The sequence below is a fragment of the Gopherus evgoodei genome, chromosome 4, assembly GCF_007399415.2.
Source record: "Gopherus evgoodei ecotype Sinaloan lineage chromosome 4, rGopEvg1_v1.p, whole genome shotgun sequence".
Lineage (NCBI taxonomy): Eukaryota > Metazoa > Chordata > Testudines > Testudinidae > Gopherus > Gopherus evgoodei.
The window spans coordinates 60,509,453-60,534,751 of record NC_044325.1 but is presented as its reverse complement, the minus strand read 5'-3'; the positions used below and the strand labels follow the sequence as shown (position 1 = coordinate 60,534,751).

At 40.8% G+C, this 25,299-nt stretch overlaps 1 protein-coding gene across 1 annotated transcript in view; it reads right to left on the bottom strand.

Annotated features, from left to right (window-relative positions):
* The window catches only part of RYR3 (ryanodine receptor 3), a 607,531-nt gene that overhangs the window by 351,938 nt on the left and 230,294 nt on the right, over positions 1-25,299 (bottom strand). The window contains 7 exon segments of the mRNA XM_030559417.1: positions 468-676; positions 10,561-10,735; positions 12,679-12,884; positions 19,111-19,258; positions 19,846-20,005; positions 22,610-22,693; positions 23,427-23,530. Coding sequence (XP_030415277.1) covers positions 468-676; positions 10,561-10,735; positions 12,679-12,884; positions 19,111-19,258; positions 19,846-20,005; positions 22,610-22,693; positions 23,427-23,530 — 1,086 coding nt within the window.

The following is a 25,299-nucleotide window of genomic DNA, read 5'->3' as shown; positions in this document are numbered from 1 at the left end:
ACAACAGAGAATTCTTTCCCAGAAGTGTGGTTGGTGGGTCTTGCCCACATGCTCAGGGTCTGATCACCATATTTTGGTTTGTGAAGGACGTTTCCCCTAGGTAAGATTGGCAGAGATTCTGGGGCATTTTTGCCTTCCTCTGCAGTGTGGGGCACAGGTCACTTGCTGGTTTGAACTAGAAGAAATGGTGGCTTTTTTGTAACTTGAAGTATTTACATCAAGATCTGAGGACTTCAGTAACTCAGCCAGAGGTTATGGTCCTATTATAGGAGTGGGTGGGTGAGGTTCTGAGGCCTGAGCTCTGTAGGAGATCAGACTACACCATGATGGTCCCTTTTGGCCTTAAAGTCTATGAGTAATAGCTTTATATATTACCTGATGACAGTAAGCACTGGTGAGGATTTAGAGTCTTGGCATGACTAAATCAACTGTTTAGAAACAGGTGTCTTCTTAACATGCAATGTTACCTCAATATGAGCATGATTTTTTGGCACGTTGACAAAAGTTGGTAAGCGTTTGCTAAACCACATAGCAACATCTCGGTTCATGTTGACAGCAAAAGGTTCAAAACCCTCTTGAAGGCCGCACATTGTATAATACTTGAAGGTACTGGCATTCATTCCAAGGTTCATACGGCCAATCTGAGACAGACCCAGTGAGCAAATTGGGACTAAACCTAAATAAATGATATTACAGAAAACAAAACACAATTTATCTAGAGAACACAAGCATTTATTTTGGATTCTATTCAATGTAAGTTTAACCTCTGTTCATTTAAGAATTAAGAAAGGTTAACATTCAGATACATGAACATGGCTAAAATTCATCTCTGTCATGAGGGCCCATACAAGGCCACATCATTTCACTTAACCTCCCTTTTAAGGACTTCAGTGGTGCACAATTGCTGCATAGGACTGTGTCTGGGACCTCTGCACAAGGATGAGTTTCATCCTTACCACATTTATGTAAACAAGCAGGCAGTTATATCTTAAACAAACATGGAAACACTTGAACTTCAGAGGCGGATTTACAGTAAAACACAGGGTGCTCTGGCACGGGCCCCCCCAATGACAGGGGGCCCTAGGGCCAGGCAGCTGCAGGGGTAGAAACTTGGTGCCGCCGGCTCCTGCTGCAGGCTCCGCACTCACTGGCGGCCAAGCTCCCCTCTTCCCCGCCTCCTCCCCTGAATGGGGCCACAACGTGCTCAGAGCAGGAGGCAGAGAAGAGGCAGGGGCAGGGCCTTGGGGAATGGGGTGGAATCAGGGCAGGGCAGAGCAAAGGTGAGGCTCCCACATTTTCCCTACGCATATCCCTTCCAGCCGCCCGTCGTGAGCCACTCAGGGCAGGGGGCTGGGAGCACACTCACAACCCAACCGCCTGCCCTGACTCCTGCACCCCCCCATCCCCATCCCCACCCTGAGCATCAAATGGAAGCTCCTGCATCCCCCATTCCCACCTGCGCCCCTCACACCAAATGGGAGCTGCCCCAGGTAAGCGCTCCACACCACAACCCTGAGCCCCCTCCCACACCCTAACTCCTGGCCAGATCCTCAACTCTCAGCCTGCTCCTGCACCCTAACTTCCTACCAGACCCTGCACCCCCAGCCCTGACTCTGCACCCCCTCACACACACCCAGCCACCTGCCCTCCCTGACTCCTGCACCCTCCTCACACACTCCAAGCCCTGATTCCTGCACCCCTCTCACACACCCACGGCCCCCTGTCCTCCCTAACTCCTGCATCTCCCACAGCCCCAGCCCCCTGCCCTCCCTTACTCCTACACCCGCTCCCACATCCCACCTGCACCCCTCGCACCAAACAGTAGCTGCCCCAGTTAAGCGCTCCACACCCCAACCCAAGCCCTGAGCCCCCTCCCACACCCTAACTCCTGGCCAGACCATGCACCCCAACCCTCAGCCTGCTCCTGCACCCTAACTTCCTCCCAGACCCTGCACCCCTAGCCCTGATCTCCCTCCCACACTCTAAGTCCTGGCCAGACCCCGCACTCCAACATTATTTAAGCATTCTTATCCAAAGCACTTTACAATAGTTGGCTAACAGTACAAACAATATTTGGAAAGATCATTAAGTGGTCCACCGAGACCCACAGCAATTTTCAAGTGGTTTGTGGAAAAATAAGTTAGACTACAAAAACAAGGTACCTCACTTCATTTTCATTTACTTCCTATTACTTATAGGAGGAGGATAGAGAAAAAATAATAAAAAATTGAGGTGAGGGAAGACAAGAGAGAATGTTCTTTTTCTTGGCTGGGTCCCAAGGAGGAGCCCCAAATATGAAGCTGAGAACACTAACTCTAAATCCACCACTAGTGAACTTGAAGAGGTGGCTTCGGATATGTCTACAAAGGAAGACCCATGGGGGCTTAGGATTTGTCTACTGCAAAGGAAGACCCATGGTTCCAAATCTGAGCATCAGGCTCACAGGGCTCAGGCTGCAGGGCTAAAAATAGCAGTGTAGATGTTCTTGCTTACGCTGGAGCCTGGACTCTGAAACCCAGGATGGAGGTTGGATCTCAGAGCCCAGGCTCCAGACTGAGTGGGAACATCTACACTGTTATTTTTAACCCCACAGCCCAAGCCCCATGAGCTCAAATCAATTGACCCGGGCTCTAAGACTCAGTTGCCACAGGATTTTTTTTTAAGCATAAACATACATTTTGGGGTCTAATCATCAGGTTTGAAAAACCCAAGTTTTCTTGAACCAGTCATTCAAATACAGGAAGGATCGACTCAGCTTTTAATCATTCTGAAGCAAATAAAACATAGGTTCATATAGCTTACTGAATGGAGATATTTAAGATGCAATATTAGTACTCAAGGCCATATCTGCTCAGTCTGGACATTAAAAATCCCACATCATTTTCTGTAAGAAATTTAGGTCTCACTGGGTGTCCTTGGCCAAAATTTCCCTTCATCTCGATGTGTAGTAGTTGGTTGCCTAGCTCCCACATCTATGCCCATGTGTGTTTTATTGTCTTGTAAAGTATTCTGAGTGTCCATTCTTCAGGATAGAAAACTTATATACATAAAATTACCACTCAGACATCCAAACTTATTTTAGGGAAAAAATCAGCAGGAATTTCTCTGTGAACAAAAATACAAATTGAATTCAAATGCATATCAAATATGCAAGGAAATACAATTATCTACACAGCCAAAAAGCAACACAAAGGGCTGGGCCACTAACTTTTTCAAAATCCAAAATAAGAATAGATGGACTTGATATTTTTCTTAAGAATTTTTTTGTTAAAGGCCATTTCTCCTTAGGGTCCCAGTTTGCTTCTGGTGCACTTGGAGTCAGGCTGAAGACCGATGGCAACCCATCCAGGAACTCAATTCTCTATGTATCAGCAGAGCTTTGTTGCCCTTCATGGTCCTAAGTCCTGCAGCACTTTTCTTGTGGACCTTAAAAACTCCATAGGAGCATGTAAACTTTAAAAGAATCATGGTTCCCCAAATTAGCAATCTGCCATCTGCTGAGTTTATCAAGCCCATGAGATTCAGAGCCCATGGATCTGGGGAACATATAAATATAAAAAGATCTGTGAGCTCCTACGAAGCTTCTAATGTGCACAGGAGTGCTGTGGTGCTAATGCCGGTCTTAAAAAGATCTCCATAATGCTTCATAATGCACTTGCTCATATTATTATCACAGCAGTACCCAAAGGTCCCACAGCTTCCTTGTGCGAGGCACTATACAAGTACATAGGAAGACATGGCTCGTTCCCCCAAAGAGTTTACTGAAAACAAGATATAAGAAGCAAGTGTAACAAACAATAGAAGTGAAATGGGGAGGGAAAATGAAGGTAACAATAATAAAAGGGATATACTTCCATAGGCTAATAAAATGCAATTTGATGGCTCTGAATTATATACATTTTTAAAATATAATTATCATTTTAAAAAATGTCCTATGAAACCATAACTACATGATCCCTCTACAGAGAAAATTACCCAGGTGTGGAGTACAAGAGGGCAGAAAGTCCATTCACCAAAGAAGGTTCCACTGTATCCAAGTTCACTTTTAGAAATTGCACTGTACAGTAAATACTTAAAATAGCCAGCCATGTTAGGTATCAATTTAGTTTTCAGTATATTTAGAATGTATATAAGAGAATATACATTGTTTTATTTTCTCTCCAGAAACATTTTTAAAAACTAAGCTTGCTTTAAATCACCAATATTCTGATCTACATATAAACCTTTTTATTCTTAACAGATCAAAGCCCGAATTAAATTTGTTTGCCTTTTAAAATACTGTATTCATAACTGTTGGTAGAATGGAACAAAATGAAAGCTCAAGTTATCAGGAAATTTGGAAAAAGGAGATAAGAAACAGTATAATACTAAGAGCCTTTTGTAACCTTTGGGTGGGCTAGAATTCACTTCATTGCCCTTCTCTAGTGCCTAAAAAAACCCAACTCCCATAGAAGAATATCTGGAGACCCAGAATTCAATCTCTAAGGTTTTTCAGCAAGGATTGCATAGGGTCAGCCTCCCCACATTCATGTCCCAAAAAGAGCTAAAGAAATTAATTTAATTAAATAACTTTACAATATCTTACGATATAAAATTATTTTTTTAACATAACATGGCTATTTCATACACCACAGACATTATCTTCACATTTATACATAATACATAAATAAAGAAAAATTACAATCTGAACAGTTCAGTCCCCACAGAATCACAGTGAGAAGAACTGAGTTCCCAAAAGCTTAGGCTGAGTTCACTTGAGTCTCAATTACAGTCTTTGATCACCAAATCTACACCCTCTGCTGAGTTTAAAAAAAAACAACACCCAAACAAAAAAACTTCCTTCCACTTGCTTGTAGGAAGCTTCTGTTGAATCCATGCAGACTCTTCCTCTTCCTCTGCTGAAATCACTGTTAGCCAGCCAAAAACTGATTAACCAACCACTCAGTTAAGTATGTAGATTAAAAAAAAAAAACCCTGCTGCAAAATGCTTCAGAGTTAGGGACAACAAGCCTGCTTTCTGCTCCTGGCCTCAGCCTCTCCCAACTCACACAGAGTACGTGGCCCTTTGTAAAGCAGCTGCCCTGACTGCTTGCCCTCTTGGAGTTCAAACCCAGCAACAGAGAACCTACTGGAGAAGACTCCAACCTACCACACCCAATTCCAGAGGCTTCCGGATGTGGAATGCTTAATTTGCCTAGCAACAATGACCCAGACACATCTCACGCCTACCTCCCCTGCCCATGAGTCTCTTAAAGAGATATCTCCCTACTATGCACAGGTGTTACACTGTTGGCTGGCTTTGTAAATCCTTGAGAAAAATGGTATTATTGAAACATCAGGCTTACAAGTTCAGGCCTACAAGGCTTTATGCTACATTGAGTAGATACTCATACCCATATTTAGGTCTGATTTTTAAAATATACAATATGTGTTCTTGGTAAGTTATATATAGACACATATTGAGATCCTAAACCTGTAAACACTCGGACACTTGAGAAACTTTACTCACGAGTAGTTCCATTAAAATCTACATAGGCATTTTCCCAATATTGTCATTTCTGATGACCGAACATTTTCAGTCTCAACGTATCTGTATTTGTGTCATTTTAATAGCTATTTCTTTAGAAATAGTCTGCTGACTATTTCATCACTTTAAGAACAGAGAATATTTGGGGAACCACAACTGAAAACTCTCTCTCCCATTCCAGCAGCAGAAATACTACAGCCATGCAGTCAGAATGAGAGATGAGAGCTAAGGCGAAGGCTGCTGGTGGCTCTCTCATCTACTAGAGAGTTTCTTCTGGTGGGAAGAAAGGGGACAAGTGGCTTTGGTGGCTTTTACTCCAAACTCTAGCAGCACCGATCCTCAGTGGGAAGATGCTGACACACACACTCCCTGCCCCCCGGGTCAATCTATGACTAATATTAGATTGGTGTGAGGAAATTCAGATAACAGTTACCTCACGCTCACTGATCAATAACTAGTTAAAAAACAGGAAACAAAGGGTAAGAATAAATGGCCAATTTTCAGAATGGAAAGAGTTAAATAGCATGCTTCCCAAGGACCTGTACTGGGATCAGTGCTGTTCAACACATTCATAAATTATATGGAAAAAGGGGTAAAGAGCGAGGTGGCAAAGTTCACAGGTGATTACTCAAGACAGTTAAGTCCAAAGCCGACTGCTAAGAGTTACAAATGTATCTCACAAAACTGGATGACTGGGCAACAAAATGGCAAATGAAATTCAATGTTGATAAATGCAAAGGCCTAAATTAGCTATTACCATTAATGAAAGACATCTTGGAGTCATGTGAATAATTTTCTGAAAACATCCACTCAATGTGCAGTGGCAGTCAAAAACACTAACAGAATGTTAGGAACCATGAGGAAACGGATAGATAAGAAGACACTACATAATAACTATATAAACAGAAAATGCACTCACACCTTGAGATCCTGTTGGATGTAAGATGTTAATAATGACTATCATAATTCATTATTACTGTTTAAACACAGTTTTGTAAATGAGCTCACCATGAGCAGTGCTTGTGGAAAACTACTCACATAATCTGCCTCTTCATGACCAGCTGCCTAACTAATGTGCATTGGTGGTTCAAAGAATGATAACAGATGTAGTGTGTACTAGTAGACAGCCATCTTATAACACATTTTATCAGGTTGATGTGTGGGACTGCCTGAAGGCTTGCTTCAGAGGCACTGAAAATTGTTAAAAGCATTGACGGAAATATTAGACAAGAACAGACTGGCAGCCTGGGAAACTGAGAACTAAAGGGGACCAAAACTGGTTAAGTTTGTAGCAGTCAGTGATAAAATAACAGGAAGCTAAAAGTTCCCAAAGGGAATTCCTGCAACAGATGAGAAAGAAAGAGAGGGTTTGAAGAGGAGGCACTTTAATATATATACATACACATACACACACTGCAGATGTCATGACTACTCTGAGACCAGACTAGTCTGGATTTAAAAATAAATAAATGGAGGATATTAAAGTCTGTAGATGTCACAGAATTAACTGCTGTATCTTTCAGTCATGTCTAGGGAAATAATCATACTCTTAACACCCCCGCTACCCACAAAAATGAGTGATAAATTTGTTAAGTAAATGCAAATATCAAGTGCACTCCATCATCCCAAAAAACTCAGGCCAATTGTACTGAATGTTCCTATGTGAAGGGGCAGGAGGCCCCCAAAAGCCCAGGAAGAGGTTTACAATAATGGAGTGTAGGAGCATAGAGCCGATCAGCTCCCTCCCTCATGCAGTTGGCCAGAGGGATGTGAAGAGACCCAGCTCTGCATTCTGAGGCATGCACTCTGCTTCTCTCCCTTTTTTCTGGGCTCTCTCTCCTACTGCTGGGCCAATCAATATCCCCATCTGGTGAGACCGTGGGAGAAGGGGTAGGCACTTTAAGGATTTCAAAATAGTTTTCTGTGTTTTACTTATGATAGCCCTTCTCAATAATCCTCTTCAGCCATAAGTAGCAAGGTGCTCTCTCTGCTACCCTTGCCAGCTTTGTTCTCAGATGCCAGGATTGACATTTGGCTTTGGGATGTTAGGATTGGATCAGGCAGGAAACAGGGAAAGGAAACAAGTGGCTGGTGTCCAGCAGGGAGAAAGACAAAAGGGGCTGCAATACCCCTTGTTTGAGGTCCTTCTCAAATGGGGAGCCCGACCAATTGCCCATTCCTCCTGCTCCCCCGGGCAGCTGTGAATAGTTATATGATGCAATACCTGTAACTTCACACTGGATCCAGTGAAATGCCTGCTTTATGAGAGACAAGGTGAGTGAGGTAATATATTTTATTGGGTCAACTTCTAAATAAATAAATAAGGAAGTACATATATACATACAAGATATTATCTCACCCATCTTGTCTCTCTAATATCCTAGGGCCAACACAGCTACAACTATACTACACTGATTTATGAGAGAGAGCCTGTGGGTACACAGCAGCCTTCCCCAGTGGTAAATTAATAAAGTATGGCCTGCTGCTTAAATCCATCCCTTTGTCTGTCTTCATTCAACTGCATGTCCTGATCAGTTAGGATTGGCTTAATATCTATTCAAAATCAAAGCTATTTATAGTAGTGATCACAAACTGTGCAAATCAAAGCAGGCAATTAGTTAAAAGAACAGGTAAACGTATTTTTTATGATAAAATATACCACAATGTTCACACTCAACATATTATTGTACTAATGTTTGTACGAAGTACGCCTTGTGAGGTATCATTTAAAAACTCATAATTTGCTGATCAATATTATCATGGCAAAATGCACATAGCAGTGTTATATGTGAAATTATAAATATAAGCTGAGACTGTCACTAAAAGTATGTTTTCCAGATAAATCTGTGGAGTGGCCAAACCAGTTCCTCAGAGACAAAGAGAAGGCTGACAAGGTTGATGGACCATTACCTGCTAAGTAGCCATTCTTGACAGGAAACGAGCAGGGACACAAATCTACATTTTAGCCAAAAAAAAACCCACAAACCACCACAACCAGCAGAGAATATCCTTCCACATAGACTCTTGGTCTCCTGGGTCTCAGCTGGAAATGTTTGTCAAAAGGGGGGCTGAAAGTATAAAAAAGAGGGACAAACACCCCAAGTCACCTCTCTCTTTCTCTCTGCCTGCCCATCACATTCTCTGCACCTGAAAAGACAAAGGAAGCAGCCATTGCACTCTTGAGGAGAGGGCCTGACCTGAGAGTTTGGTCAGATATCTGCTGAAGCATGTGGTGCGAAAACTTTGCTTTGAATCTAATATAGTTTGTTAAGTTAGGCACTAGTGTTTTTTTTTCTTGTAACTATTTCTGATTTTTATGCCTCATTACTTGTACTCACTTAAAATCTCTCTCTTTGTAGTTAATAAACTTGTTTTATTGTTTTATCTAATCCAATGTGTTGAAGTTGAAGTGTCTGGGTAATTCCATTTGGGATAACAAGTTGTATGCATATTATTCACTAAAAGGAATAATAGATTCAATATATTTCTACTGTCTAGGAGAACGCTGAGCAGTACAGAACATACATGTCTGGGAGAAAAACTGGGGCTTGGATTGTGTTGGAGGCACCCTGTGGCAATCTTTAAGGCTGATAAGAACAAAGGTATGGCTGGCTGGCTGGCTGGCTGCACCACACACGGCTATGGATATATGGGAGTGACTTGCATGCTAGAGGCTGTTTGTGAGCAGTCCAGGTTGGAGGCTACTTCAGCAAAGCATTGTAAAGTGCACTCCAGGTCACAGGGCAGTAGTGACACAGCTACTCATTGGTATGCATTGTACCTTGGTATGACACAATTTTAATTAGCTTAATATTATCTGTATTAACTCTCAGAAGGGTGAAACTAAAATCTGTTTCCTTACTGATATTTTACTTTCCTACATCATGCATATGTGATTTGATCAATATGCACAGACCTTCAGTAATGCACTTCTTGACCCCTCCCCCACCATACATGTATATATGGAAGCTGATCCTGAAAATCTTTACTACTATGGATAGTCCTTATTCATGAATAATGGACCTAAGAACCACCACATTACAGGGACTTCACAGATATTTTTAAGCGCTCAAAGTCCATTGAGAGTCTAGCAAGCTGGACTATACATTGATCACACTTATTTCACTTTTCAGTGAAAAACTAGAATGAAAACGTTAACATTAGTAATGTAATTTGATTGACAATAATCTTCATTGCTTAACATGAAAGTCATAGAGTCATTCTGGAAAATGTTTATGTAAATAAATCTTTGTAAAGAATTTAAAAGAACAAATTGAACATACGGTTGTCCCCAAAATTACTTTCATTGTACAAGCTCTCACTTGCTACTAAAATGTGTAAGTCTAGTTCTCACTGTCATAGAATAAAATATCAAAGTGGTTCAAGTTTATTTTTTCATGTGATATGCCCACTAACCCCTGATCTGGGAGTACATTGCTTTGTTTAACATTTTATCTAATTAAGTTTAGTTATTTATCATTGCTGATTTGTAGTTGTTTGTTCTTACCATTATTCCTGTTGAAAAGGATGATTCAGTACTGCAAGTTGTTTGAAACCCATTTTTCTATTTGCAGCTTAGGGCTTGCAGAATCTTTTCACCACAGTGCCCTCTAAAGAATTAATTATCTTTGAATTAAAGTTCAGGCTTTACATTGCAACATAAAACTACTAGCTGATAACTGCCCTCGATCCTCAGGAAACACCAAAAGGACTAGGATTGGGCCATTCAAGCACAAGGAGCCAACACATTCATTTGGCCAACAAAAGATAGATGGGCAATGGCACTGGATTCAACAGCAAGTAAGTTTCCTCATTGTCTCTCATTCAGGTGAAAGCTCAGAGATGCTCTGTCAGAGCTGGGGGCCAAGTATATGAGGAATCCCCAACCATGAAATGGGAAGAGGCAGATTCATCTGCAACAATACAATTTCAGACTTCTCAATTAATTTTAAATCTGTAGTACAACATAATTTTCTCCTAATTTTTCTTATACGCTTGCAGTGTAACTTTAAAAACAATAGGATTCAGCTTACCCTTTTCTATTTCAAAGTCAGCAAAGGCAAGTTCTGAACCTTTATTGGTTATAAGCAATTCCCCATTCAGAGTAAAGATCATGGACTTGTCATCTAAGTTTATCATACAACCAACAACATCTCCTGGTTGCCAGTTTCGTCCAAAGAATCCACTGCCTAGATGCCAACGCTGGCCCTGAAAAAGAACAGAGACTCAGAAATAAAAGCACAACACACCCAATTTGCTCCAAGAGAGATTCAAAGCAAAGGGGAAAAAAGGGAAGCCAAGACACATTGCCAATCAGTGGACCTATACTGCATATGATAATAGGTTCATAAAATTCTAAATAAGAAAATATATCTTAATATATATGAACAATTTGTAAATCTAAGATATAGTATTAATGAAATAATTTCATCAGTGGTGGGACTCTACTCTTACTTCTTTGTTTTTATCTACGGCTTCTCATACAGAGATCTCAAAGACATTCATGAATATGAAAGAATTAAGCACCAGAACACGCCTTTGAGGTACTGTAGGCTAGTATCTTCCCTATTTTTATATGGGGACACTGAGGAACACAGACGTTAAATAATTTTCATATAGTGACACAGAACTCCTATGAATATTAATGTGCTAAGCATCCTTTATGTTTGTTTTGAAGTGACATTTGCCTGAAAAGAACTGCCTTAGCTGAATAAACTGCATTTTGTTCATTTTGACTTGAAACAGAGTCCTTTCCATGAATTACATGGAATCCAAGAAGATAAACATAACAGAAATCTGTCTCTGTAGAAGTAGCCACAGTGGGTAGAATCAGAACATACAGAATAAGCTACACAGTGACACTGTAATGTAGCTCAGAGAGTAAAAACATTTACATGAATCTCAGAATTTACAAAGGGTCTGCTCAAGACACTGTCATTAAAATGTCACTGTGTAGCCAAGGGATCGGCAACCTATGGCATGCGTGCCAACGTGGCACACGAGCCAATTTTTGATGGCATGTGGCAGCGGGCTGAGCGGCTCAGCCCACTGCCGCTCTGGGGTTCCAGCTGCTGCCCCGTTGCCAGCTGGGGTCCCAGCCACTGGCCCCACTCAGTGCCTGCTGCTGGCCTGGGGACCCCCAGGGAACCCCAGGCCAGCAACAGGCTGAGCAGGATGGCGGCTGAGACCCCAGCTGTCAGGAGCTGGCAGCTGGAATCCTAGAGTGGTGGTGGGCTGAGTGGAGCTGGCGGCAGACTAAGTGGGGCCGGCAGCAAGCTGAGTGGCTCAGTCCGCTGGCAGTCTGGGGTGCCGGCAGCACTCAGCCTGCTGCCGGTCTGGGGTTCCAGCTGCCAGCCCCGCTCAGCCTCCTGCCGGCCTGGGTGAGCAGAACCCCAGACCGGCAACAGGCTGAGCAGGGACAGCAGCCGGGATCCCAACTGGCAGGAGCTGGGGGACGGAACCCCAGACCAGCAGCAGGCTGATCGGCTCAGCCCACTGCCAGTCTGGAGTCCCAGCCACTGGTCCCACTCAGCCCAGACCGGCAGCGGGCTGAGCAGGGCCTGGGATCCTTGTCTGGGGTTCCAGCCACCAGCCCCGCTCAGCCTGCTGCCGGTCTAGGGTTCTGCTCACCCAGGCTGGCAGGAGGCTGAGCAGGGCCGGCAGCTGGGACCCTGACTGGCAAGGGGCCAGTAGCCGGAATCACAGATCGAGTGCTGCTGGGACTCCAGTCTGGCAGCGAACTGAGCCACTCAGCCCCCCGCTGGCCCCGCTCAGCCTGCTGCCGGCTGAGTGAATGGAACCCCAGACTGGCAGCGGGCTGAGCGGGGCTGGTGGCTGGAACCCCAGACAAGGATCCCAAGCAAGGATCACACTAAATTGATAAGATTTGCATTTTAATTTTATTTTAAATGAAACTTCTTAAATATTTTAAAAACCTTACTTACTTTAAATACAACAATAGTTTATTTACATAATATAGACACAGAGAGAGAGATCTTCTACAAATGTTAAAATGTATTACTGGCACGAGAAACCTTAAATTACAGTGAACTTGGCACACCACTTCCGAAAGGTTGCCGACCCCTGGTGCAGCCTATTCACAACTACAAACAAACTCATTTAAATTAATTTTTGTAAAGAAATTTACTAACTCTGCTGCCTTCAAACACAAATGCTTGGTCATCAGCTCCCAATTCTATGTCCGGCCGGCAGCCTGGCCTTGCCCAGCCAACACGCATATCTCCACCCGTCACAGCTTCAAACTCAAAGTACCACTTTCCAGAAGTCACTGCATAAGACTGTTCTACTCTGAAGAAACGTATCTTATCAATGCTGACTTTTTCCACAGTTTGGTCAGCTGTGAAAAAGAGAACAAAAAAAAATTAGAATGAAATATTATAACTGAAAATGCCAATGTTTAACTTTCCATCTGTCTCAGTTCTGAAAGAAATAATTATTTATTATGGACATGGCTGAGAATGGTACTACATTTCTTCTTCATATTTATAATATGCATCTGGAGCACTCTCTTGTTTTGTTCTCTCTCATATGACATGATCTTTGTGTTTGCCATACAGTTGTAACTGTGTTGGTCCCAGGATATTAGAGAGACATAGTGGGTAAGGTAACATATTTCATTGGACCAACTTCTGTTCATGAAAGAGACAAGCTTTCACAGAGCTCTTCTTCAGGTCTGAGTGTTTGTATTTTATGTTAAAAATTATTCCTATAGATTTATTTACAAATACGTCTTTAAAACACAAAGACGTAGACACACAAGTTTTATAAATTCTTCCTGTAAATATTAATAACAGAGAGACATCAAGCCACAATCAAGCTAAATGATCCACAATTTAGTACAGTATAAAAGCTATACTGGATTACAAATTCTAGTTCTACAACTGAATGATTGTGTAAGAAACTTTGGTGGGTAACATACATATTTCCCAAGGAACAGCCCCAAGCACAAAGCTGCATGGGAGTAGAGACTTCCTACATTTGAGCAAGACTGTTGCTGTAAATTGCACATAATTCTCTGGAGCTCATTACTAAACCTTAGCTGATAGCTCCAGCTATGGGAATAATAGGACTGCTCCTTCTCCCACCGAGTCAATAGAATTTTTGCAAAAATTCCATTAACTTCAGTGAACAGTATCAGGACCAATGATATATCCAGGAAACATAAAACTGATCCTGCAACCCTCATAAGTAGTAATTTAGTGTATTTAGAGGGTTTTTTTTGTAAATAAAAATATTTTAGATCAAGAAATAATAATATGATTAATAAATGTAGATTAAAATAAATCAATCCATTCCACAATTTAAGGTCAAATCCTGCTTCCATTGAAGCAGATGGCAAAACTCCCACTGGACTATAATGGAGACAGGATTGAGCCTTTAAAAAGCAGTCAGAGAGGACTTCGAAAGGAAATAAAAATTTGGCTTGTTTTTAAAGCGTATCAGAAAGATTGATTCTTTTGTATGTTTTTTCCTGCTTTTGTTTTTACCTCATCAGCCCACCCACATTAAACATATTGTGTTTTTATCCCCACCCATATTAAAATTCAGGCCCGGTCTAGGCTGGAAGACTCTTTGATTACTGCCAAGCCAGGAAACGGTGGCATCACCAGAGCAAAGAGTGAAAGTGTAACATTTGAGAGCGTAAGGGTATTTTACACAGAATGTTTAACATTCTGGTTTTGTTTGTTGATGTTAATATCTATTTAGTTTATGTAACTAACTTTTTGGCTAAAGGAAGCCTTTAAGATTCAACACTCTTCCCTTCAATTAAAGTTTTATGGTTTGCAATAAGTATCCCTTAGACCTCCTAGACATCCTATAAAGAAAATAGAGCCCAAATGTGACATTCCTTATAAGTCTAAAGTAAAAAAAAAAAGGGGGGGGAGGCAGAAGAAAGTCTTAAAAAATATATACACATCTATTTCCTTCTACATTACAAAGAAGCAAAAGACCACATTTCCAGTGTTTTTGACTGCCTTAGCAGATCATGGAAGAATTTAATTTTAAAATAATGACTTCTAAATGAAAAATCAGTAGTACTGCAGGTTTTACAAATCAAAAGCACATGTGTAAGCCAAATAAGTCTAGGAAGTTCTGATTTTATATAATAAATCATTCATAAGGATTAAATATTTTCAATAAATTTGTTCCTTGTAATTATAGGTTAAAATAATTCACTTGAAAAAATTTATTTACTGTGCCACAATACTGAAAAGTTATTATGCAAAACATTTGAGATATAAGCTACTTTCTCAAACAGTGATTTACATATTTTCCCTAACATATTAAATAGTTCTGTGAAGGAGAGATTACTCACCTGATGTAGTAACTGGATTTCTTCAAGATATGTCCCCCAATGGATGCTTCACTTCAGGTGTGAATGTGCCCCACTCATCTTTGTTCAAAGATTTTCAGTAGCAGTGCCCATTTAGCTCACACAAACATTCCAGACATCCTTGTGTCCTGTACTGAAGCAATATAAACTGTGCAGGGGAACCTCCCTCAATTCCTTCTCTACTGCAAAGTCCCACAAGATGAAACTCTGAAGCACAGGGGAAGGAGGGTGGGTGGTGGAGTGGGATACACATCTCAAAAAATTCTAGTTACCGCAGAAGGTGAATAACCTCTCCTTCTTTGAGTAGCAATCCTCTGGGTGCTCCACTTCAGGTGACTCCCGAGATGAATCCATGACAGGAGGAAGAAGTTTTGAAGTAGGATCTAACAATGAAGACAGAACTGCATTGCCAACCACATTGTCTGATCTGGAAGCGTGAACCATGGCATAGTGTTTGGAGAAGGTATGCACTGAGGTCCCAGTTGTAGCTTTACAAATCTGTTCAACTGGAATATCTTTCAATAGTGCCATAGAAGTAGACTGGGATTCTGTAGAATGGGCTTGTATGCTAGAAGGAGGTTGAATACTGACAGTACAATAACAAGAGATAATATATCCAGAGATAAACCCTGAGAGTCTTTGAGTGAGAACTGTGGGTCCTTCGGTCTTTCTGCAAATGGAACAAACAGTCTGTGAGACTTTCTAAATGGTTTGGTTCTGTCCAGACAGAAAACTAGCACCCTTCTGACAGCCAAGATATGGAGGACCACTTCCTCCCTGGGCAGGTGTGACTTTGGGAGGAAAAAAGGAAGGTGAATAACTTGACTAATCTATGGTGTCAAGTATCAGGAGGTAGCTGTGTTAGTCTGTATCCACAAAAACAACAAGGAGTCCGGTGCCACCAAACTCCTTGTTGTTTCTGATTAATATACAATTTGGAAGATACTGTAAGTAAAAATTTAGGAGGTGTCACAACAAAATTTTCCCTGAAGAATACTGTAATGGGAAGATCTGCCCTTAAAGCCCCCATTTCACTGACTCTGAGTGGAAGTGATGGTCACCAAGAAAGGAATGTTCTTAGGCAGATGAAGTAGGGACAAGTTATTCAAAGGGAAGTTTCATAAGGCAATTAAGGTCAAGGTTTAAATCCCATACAGGGATTGGCTCTTTAATCTGCAGAATGATTCATCAACCTCTGGATGAATCTTGCCATCATGGGGTAGGCAAACACTGAGAATCCCTCTAGAGAAGAGTGAAAGGCTGTGAACCTCAACAGAACTCATAGGATTAAAAAATGGTCAGGTCTTTCCAACAAGTAATCAAGAACCACAGAGAGAGAATAGGTGAAAACTGTCGCTGGACACACCGGAGATGAAATCTCTCAGCTTTTTTAGGTAATTATTTTGCATAGATATCATCCTGCTGTTTAAGAATACCTGTTGTTCTTCTAATGCAGAGGAAGTCTCTATCCCTGAGAGCCATGAGGAGCCAGGCCTGGAGTCAAAGAATGTTCAGACTGGGATGAAGAGTCAAACCAGAATTCCAGGATAGCAGACGAGGAATGGTCAGGGGGTGTAATGCTGGGCAGGAAGCCGGACAAATCAGGAAAGGGCATCATATTTTTCAGCCAATTTGGTGCAATTAGAATCAGTCTGGCTCTGTTCAGCTGCTTCAAGAGGAGAGGTCTGGATAGATAGACATAGAGAAGGCTGTCTCTCCCAAGAGTAAGAAATGCATCTTGTAGAGAGTGATGATCCAGTCCTCCCCTCAAGCAGAATTTATTGCATTTCTTTGTTAGCAGCAGTTGCAGAGAAGTCCACCTCTGTGTCTAAGAGTGCAAGGGTAGAGTTCCCATTCATTATCTTGTGAGAAGTGACTGCACAAATTGTCAGTCATGGTGTTCTGAATGCCTGGAAGGTAAAGGCTGAGATGAGGATGTGATTGGCTCTACTCCAGTTCCATATGTTGCTTTGACAAAAAGAGGGGAGATCTCACCCTCCCTAGCAATTTATGTAAAACATGCAGGCTATGTTGTCCACTAAGATATTTATGGATTGGCCCCGGATGAATACAAAAAAAGTGTAGATAGGCATTCCTGACTGCTCTTCATTCCAAGAGGTTGATGCAGAGATAAGCCTCTTGGGCAAATCATTTGACCTGGATGCTGTGTGTGTCTAGGTGCACTCCCTACTCCACAAGAGATGCATCCATAGTTATGATGACACTTGCCTGAGGATTCAGAAAAGAGTTCAAGTCAATCAAAAGGGAGGTCTTCCATGGTATTTTGGATCTTCATAGAAAAGATGTACAGAGGCAGCTGAGATGCTTGATGTATGACGACAATGGTGATTGATTGAGCTGAAGGGTACACCTAGGGAGGCTTTCAATAAGGTCCTTGCTAAGAGGTGACCTTCGTCTATGATAGCCTTGAACTGGTCTTTATGTCTGTCAGGAAGGTGTGTGGTTGTACTTTGCCATCAGAGCCTGGTAATTTGCGATCCTGAATTCTGCAGAGTTGCAGAAGAGTAGCTCTTATGAAATCAAGTCACTTTTGTCCTGACCATACAGTGTAGACTTTGCATGGTGCTGTCTGCCACACTCATTGACCACTTTCACAACTAAAGAAATTGGTTGTGGGTGGGAGAAAAAAACCTCTGAATTCTTAGGTAGAACATAGTACTTTTTGTCTGCCCATTTACACTTATGGGATGCCATAGCAGGAGTTTGCCAGATTGTCTTGGGGGGTTCTAATACAGCCTCATTTAATGGTAACAACTTCTGCGGAAGCTGTCAAATGTAAGATGTCCAAAAGTTTATGCTCCAACTTAGGCCTCCTCTAAAGGAATTTTGAGTGAATAAGTGATAAGCTTATTCTGTTCCTGAACATGCTTGAATTTGTCTGCCAAAATAGGTGGTGCAAGCATTACAGCCTCATCTGGCCATGATGGTTAGATATTTGTTTGTCCACTCTGGCCTTTTGCTCCTCAAAGTTTCCTCCTGATGCTCAGGCTACTGAGAAGGAAGAGATAGAACAGGTCATTATTTTTATTTATGCTCCCTGTAGGAGTATCTCAGAGCTCTCAAGAACTACTGGCAATAAACAGCCATAGTTTATTCCACCCAGCCATAGGTCCCAATATGCCCACTGAAGGGGACCATAAGGTGGAGGAGGGGGCATCCACTGCTGATCAAACCAGTGAGATGGGGCACAAGATTGTTTCTTCCTTGGAAATTTCCTTTCTGGGTAGGTGATGGGTAGGTCCATATATGATACTGATTTCTTTAGCGCAAAACACTTAGAACCTGTGCTGGACAGATCATGTTTGGTCAGCACCCAGGACACTTTTGGTACTGAAGCATGCTTGGTTCCATTGATCCTGGAAGAATGGGAAGTCTTTGATGAGCTTCCAGTACCAGAAATCTTGGAGCCTCGATGATACTCCCTCTGTGACCTGACATCTTCAGAATGGTCAGTCTCTGAAATGACGTAGTTTTCTTTGAAGAAGGCTCTCTGGTTGTAGAGCTGGAACTCTTCCGCAGAGCCTTTTTTGTTGCCTTTCTCTCACAAAGATCCTAGTGAGCTGGATACAGAGGTGGATAGGGCACTAAGTGCACTCAAAGGCCATGGTATGGAGGGGGTCCTTTGAGCCCAGATCTAGGCTGGTCTGAGGGCTTGCCCCATCATCAAGAGTCTAAATTTGATTTCCCATTTTTTTTCTAGATCTGCTTTTAAAAGATGTGTAAATCTTACAGTTATTAGGTACATAGGTGTCTCCCAAACAGTGGAGGCACTGAGAATGTCCATTGCTAACCGGGATGGATTCCCAGTATGAGAGGCAGTCCTTGAAGCCTGGGTGTCTTGGTATACCACAGCAATGACAATCCCCAAGGACAGTCCCTCTGGCATAAGCAAGGGAAGTGGAGAGGGGAGCAAAAATACCTCTTAGTCAAATAAAAAGTTATCAAATCATAAAATTAACTAGATTAAGTAACTACACCAACACTGAGGCTAAATTATAATCTGAAAGCAAACATGCTAGATGCTCAGTATCTGGCCATAAGACAGTTCTATATATTCTCCGTGTGGGGCACAAAGGTATCATGAGAGTGTGCACAAACTGAACAGGCACTGCTACTGAAAATCTCCAGTCATAAGTGCATGCAACACCTGAAGTGGAGCACCCATAGGGACACTACATGAAGAAGAATTAGTATTTACTAGACATACCTAGTTCTTGGTCTGGTGGCTCAATATTATATCCATAACCAGCAAAAGTCCGAACAGCTTCACGAAGACTGTCTCTATTTGATTTCTTAGTACGTTCATCTAATAATGCATATGGCACCAGTCGGGGATTTCGTTTGTTCTTAAGGTCCTAAAAAGAAGTCATAAGAAAGTATTTAAAGGAAATTGTGTTTTAAACTTCACACAACATGTATGTAATGAGATACAGTCAATATTAACGTATGCTCTCTCTTTTCTGCATAAAATATAGGCTTAGGGGTCTTCCCCACCCCCAGCATAAAAGTCATAGTTATACCATAAATAAAAGGCATTTTTATAAATATAAAAGCTAGTAAATACAATACTTAAACACAAAAGTCAGGAACTGTTACTACGCACAAAACAAGAATGAGGGGAATTAAGGAAATATGTCCCTGAGAAATTTTATAATTAACTGAGTAACTATAGTGTTACTTGTTTAAAAGAAAGAAAAACAAATCTCTCTCAAGCCCTGATCCTACAATCAGATCCAAGCAGGTGGTCCATGCAATCTATGGACCAATTGCATGATCAAAGCCTATTAACGTTTTTCATATATTAGATGTAGTGCACGATAGAATCTATGTTTATATTTTCCTCATATCTAACATCCAACAATGATTCAGAAATAGTAATTTAACTGTACTCAAACTAATCAGTTCTACAGCTTTCAAATGTCACTGACAAAGTGGTTCTTACCTGCTGAATGCCATAGGTCCATCCTTGTTTTATTCTGTCTTTTGCCCAGACATTATGTGCATTCTCTGCAAGTTTATCAACTAAAACTTCTTGAGAAGGTAACAATTTCACTTCAGAAAGATCTAGAGGGGCAGGTTTATACCCATTTGACATCATGTAACTATAACCCAATAAAAACAATAGTAAGAGTGAAAATTATTTTGGCAAACTTAAAAACAAACTTTTAAAAATACTTTTTTTTTTCTCACAAGGATGGAATTCTTAAATTTTCCATATGGCATTTAGTGTGATTTTCTCCTCTGTCTCCATCCCTCACTCCCCATTTATTTGTGGAATCCATTCTAAGTTATGACAAGGCCCATGACATGGAAGCTCTGTGAGGCAGACACTCTAATTTACCACCAATTTGTACAGCACCTAGTTCAATGGGACCCAAATCCTTGCCTGGGTCCTTAAATACCTGCTATAAAACAAATAACAAAATGTTATAAACTGTGCTTTTTAGCAGAAATTTATATGTTTACATTTTAAACATTAGAAGATATATTTATAATTTGAACATTTCTGTAATATTTGACTTGAAGATTAATGGTATTTTTTTAAAAAATCATGTACGTTGTAGAACAGAGGTAGGCAACCTATGGGACACATGCTGAAGACAGCACACGAGCAGTCCTGGGCACCAGTCTGGGGGGGCTCTGCATTTTAATTTAATTTTAAATTAAGCTTCTTAAACATTTTAAAAACCTTATTTATTTTCCGTACAACAAATAGTTTAGTTATATATTATCAACTTATTGAAAGAGACCTTCTAAAAACATTAAAATGTATTACTGGCACATGAAATCTTAAATTAGAGTGAATAAATGAAGACTCGGCACATCACTTCTGAAAGGTTGCTGACCCCTGTTGTAGAATACAGATTGTATTTCCATTAATATGCTTTCTATTCAAATATACTAGCATCCAATGATTATATATTTTAATGTCTTCACATATAACTGAGTATAATAAATAAAACCAATTATTTTAAGACCTCTTCTGAGTTTTCTGTAGAGTATTATGTTTAAAATATAGTTTAAAATATATCAAAGGTTTTGAAGACCTTATGTAATGCCGACAGACCCAGTCCTCAGCGGGCATGATTAAACCAAGGGCCTAGGTAGCTTAGTACATGCCTCTATAGCAGGGATCGGCAACCTTTGGCATGCCGCTCACCAGGGTAAGCACTCTATCATATAATCATTTGGAAAAGATCTTTTCAAAGGCAAATGCCTTAAAGGAAACTTGTCCTTGCCTAGAACACTGAAGGCCTGATCTTGAAGATATTTATCCCCATGAGTAATCCATATGTATACATGTTTGCAGGATTGTGTCCCAACTTCCTAAAAGTTATCTCCAACTCTTTTTAATACTGAAGAAGTGTACCGTACAAAAGGTAAGTATGCTGAGAATACCTAATTAATGCATAATATTGAATTGTGTTTTCCTAGTGTTGCATAATAATCTGAGTATTATCTAGATATCTTTCTTACATAACTTAATTTTTTCTAGTTATATACTGTGACAGACCCAGGCCAGTGGGGTGCAGGAGTCTGGTAGAGGGCAAATATACTGGTCACTGGGTGAGTAGTTTTCTGTTCCATGAGTGACCAGAGCAGGGGCTGCACTAGAGTAGTCAGGAACTTGCTAGAACCAATTAAGGCAGACAGGCTGATTAGAACACCTGCAGCCAATCAAGGCAGGCTAATCAAGGCACCTGGGTTTTAAAAAGAGCTCTCTCCAGTCAGATGGGGAGGAACCAGAGGAGAGGAAGAGCGTGTGAGGAGCTGGGAGCAAGAGACACAAGGAGCTGAGACTGAGAGGGTGTGCTGCTGGAGGACTAAAGAGTATAAGCGTTATCAGACACCAGGAGGAAGGTCCTGTGGTGAGGATAAAGAAGGTGTTTGGAGGAGGCCTTGGGGAAGTAGCCTAGGGAGGTGTAGCTGTCACACAGCTGTTACAGGAGGCACTATAGACAGCTGCAAATCCATAGGGCCCTGGGCTGGAACCCGGAGTACAGGGCGGGCCTGGGTTCCCCCCAAACCTCCCAACTCCTGATCAGACATAGGAGGAGTTGATCCAGACTGTGGGGGAGATCACTGAGGTGAGCAAATCTGCCAATAAGCGCAGAACCCACCAAGGTAGAGGAGGTACTTTGTCACAACACATTGATTTAAATATCAATAGAGGTTAGATTAGTCTTGTCTTTGTACATTTTTGTATATAGTACAATACTTTTACCAAAATGAAAAAGTAAATGGAAAATGGAGGCAGTTATATGGAAGAGGAGTATACCCTTTTAAGTACAGAACAGTATCATGTACTATATTTTGCTACATAATAAAAAAAACTTTCTATTCTGGAGTTACACAAAGCTAACATCACAAGGTAAAAAGAGTATGCTAGTTCAATATAGTCACTAGTGCATGGCTATTTTTCTCACAGCCACTCCACAGGGTGACATAATACAGCAAGATTGGCAGTCAGCAATCATCAGTGGCCAGGTGCTGAAACAAAAATTTGCTGTTGCAAGTCAGCATTCATGTGCCCAGGCAGTCTGTATATGTGAAACTTTCATAGCACCTAGAGTCAGCATTATAGCTGAAAATAAATTTCTTAAAATAATGTTTACCAAAACAATTGCAAAGACTATTGTATGTTTAAGTAACACACAAATAATTAATAATTATAATCAATGCATGATAATTGTTAAGATACATACTTTTTAGGAAGTTTTACTTTCTTAAGATCTTCCTCAGCTGCTAGATTAGCATGAACAATATGACATCCAAGGGCCAAAAGAGTTCTATAAAGATAAAAAGTTGGTGGTTGTAAAATATAATGAAGTTACAGCTCCTATCAGGTGTTAAAGAAAAATATTGCACTCTCTTAAATTATTTTGTGTTATTAGTAACTCTTCATATTTGAAACACTTCAAATGTACTTCTAATTTAATTCCAGATTTATAGGCTTTGGAAAAATGAAGACTTTGATTTAGCAAAAGTCAGCAGAAATAGGATTACAAAATGAAATGAAGGACATTAGCATCAAAGTAAAAAAAAAAAAGTACAAATGAATGTTTTAAAAAATATGGGTCAAATCTTGCTTGTCCTCCTGCAACAAGTAGTCCACTGCAAGTTAGACTCACATGGGACTTTTATCATGAGTAAAGTCACCAGAATTTAACTCTGTTTTCTCCTCTATATCTCTGCAAATAAATGACCTCATTCTGCCCTTTAAATATACACGCAGAACTCCCAGTGAAGTCAAGAGGAATTGTACAAATTATTTTGAACAGAATTTGGACCCAATTGTCCATCTGACTTGTACATTTTGGAAACATACAACACATTTAGACAATTTAGACAAACATCAATCAGGGATGGTCTAGATAGTACTTAATCCAGCCCTGAGTGCAGGGGACTGCACTAGATGACCTCCCAACATCCCTTCCGGTCTTACAATTCTATGATTTTAAATGGCAGAATCAGTAGAAATATAAAACTTGATTTCTTTTTAATATTATATTTAAAACTCACTTTAGGGTTTCTGTTGACATTTGTAGGTTATAATTCTTCTCTGTTTCAGGTAATTTTGAGAACTCCACGAGACAAGGGTGTTGTCTTTTATTATCATCCCGTATCTATAATAGAATACCAGAAAACGATATTGTACTGTTACCACACTCAGACTAATTTCAGCACAGCAAAAATAGACTTGTTCATTGCATAGATAAAGCTTTTACAAACTCTACCATCCATCCTATGATGCCTTATAACAGTTATTCAGAATTATATAAATGAGTCTTTCCGTGATCAGTTATGAAGTATGGAACAAAACCCTTAACCTCTGAAACACAGTGAAAGATGTAAAATCATAGTTAGTGAATGAAAAGGTAAAAATAGACTAAATACTGCAGTCCTTACTCTATGAAAACTCCTATTGCATGTCTGAGCTAAGCTAATTTGCTATTCTAAATTGAAAAGTAGCTGAAGAATAACTCTTCCTCCTGAGTTAATCTAACCATTTCTGTTCATTATCCTGTGGTGTCAGAGAGATATTGCTTCGTTCTCTCAGCAATATTGACCACTAAAGATTTAGGAGCATGCTGTGAAGATAAACTCTGTGTCCTTGAGAGGTGTATAATATTTCTTGTCAGCCTTTTGCAGGTAGATGGTATGGTGGCTGAGTGTCCCCTTCAACTTTAGCAGATTCCAATAGTGCTTCATTAATGGAAGCGCTCCATATCCTGACATCTGAAGAGAGTTTAGTAATTTAAGATGAGATTCCTGGATCACTTCCAGATGGATCTGCAATGCATCAGCTCTTGAAACTGTTTCAAATAATCAGCATAAGAAAGAAGAGAGCACAACAACCTCATCAAGGGAAGAAGATGAGATCTTCTCCCCCGGGTGTTGATCATATCTTCTTGCTGTGGCAATTGTTGCTGTGGTAATTCAGGTTGCATACTTTCCGTCTCCTTGCTAAGACATTTATGCATTCTCCTAAACTACTCCTATTAAGGATCCCATGGATTCCAAGAATACCACTGGGAGCCCCATATGTATGAGGAGGGGGACACCGAAGGAACCTCCCCAAGTCTTAGAAGGATAATGATAAGAATCTCTCCCATCAACATGCTTAGAATATCACCAATCTGAATACAATTCTGAAAGGTCAGCCACCAGGGGATATATGGGAGAGAACTGTGTATTTGCTGAGACTCTGAGGAAGATGTTTTTTCAACAGATTACAATACAACGGAATGATGCTCCTCTAATACTGAAACGTCTCTGAGTAATAAAATTCTGCCCACACCAGAGAAAGGAAGGGGAGACATATGCTCTTCCATTCCTGTCTGTACCATGTTCTGATATGGTCAAAGACCGAAATCATACTGTACCATCTGTTACTATAGATGGTACTGTATGACCCTGCACCAACTGCTTGGTACAAGTCTAATTCAGTATCCTATGCTTCCTAAGCACCAAAGGGTCCTCAGGAGCAGACTTAGACTTCTGCATTCTTTTAAGCAGCACTGAGTAGCCCCACAGTATGCCAACTTTTTGATGGTTGACTTAGAACAACGCTGCCTCAGCTCTTGTCCCCTAATGCCCCTACTCTGCTTGTGCTACATTGATGACATCTTCATCATCTGGATCCATCGAAAAGAGGCCCTTGAGGAATTCCACCAGGATTTCAACAATTTCCACCCCATCATCAACCTCAGCCTGGCACACAAGAGATCCACTTCCTAGACAATACAATATAAATAAGCGATGGTCACGTAAACATCACCCTATACCGGAAACCTTCTGACCGCTATACTTACCTACCTGCCTCCATCTTTCATCCAGACCAAGCTCTAAGATACAACTGCATTTGCTCCAATCCCCCAGGCAGAGACAAATA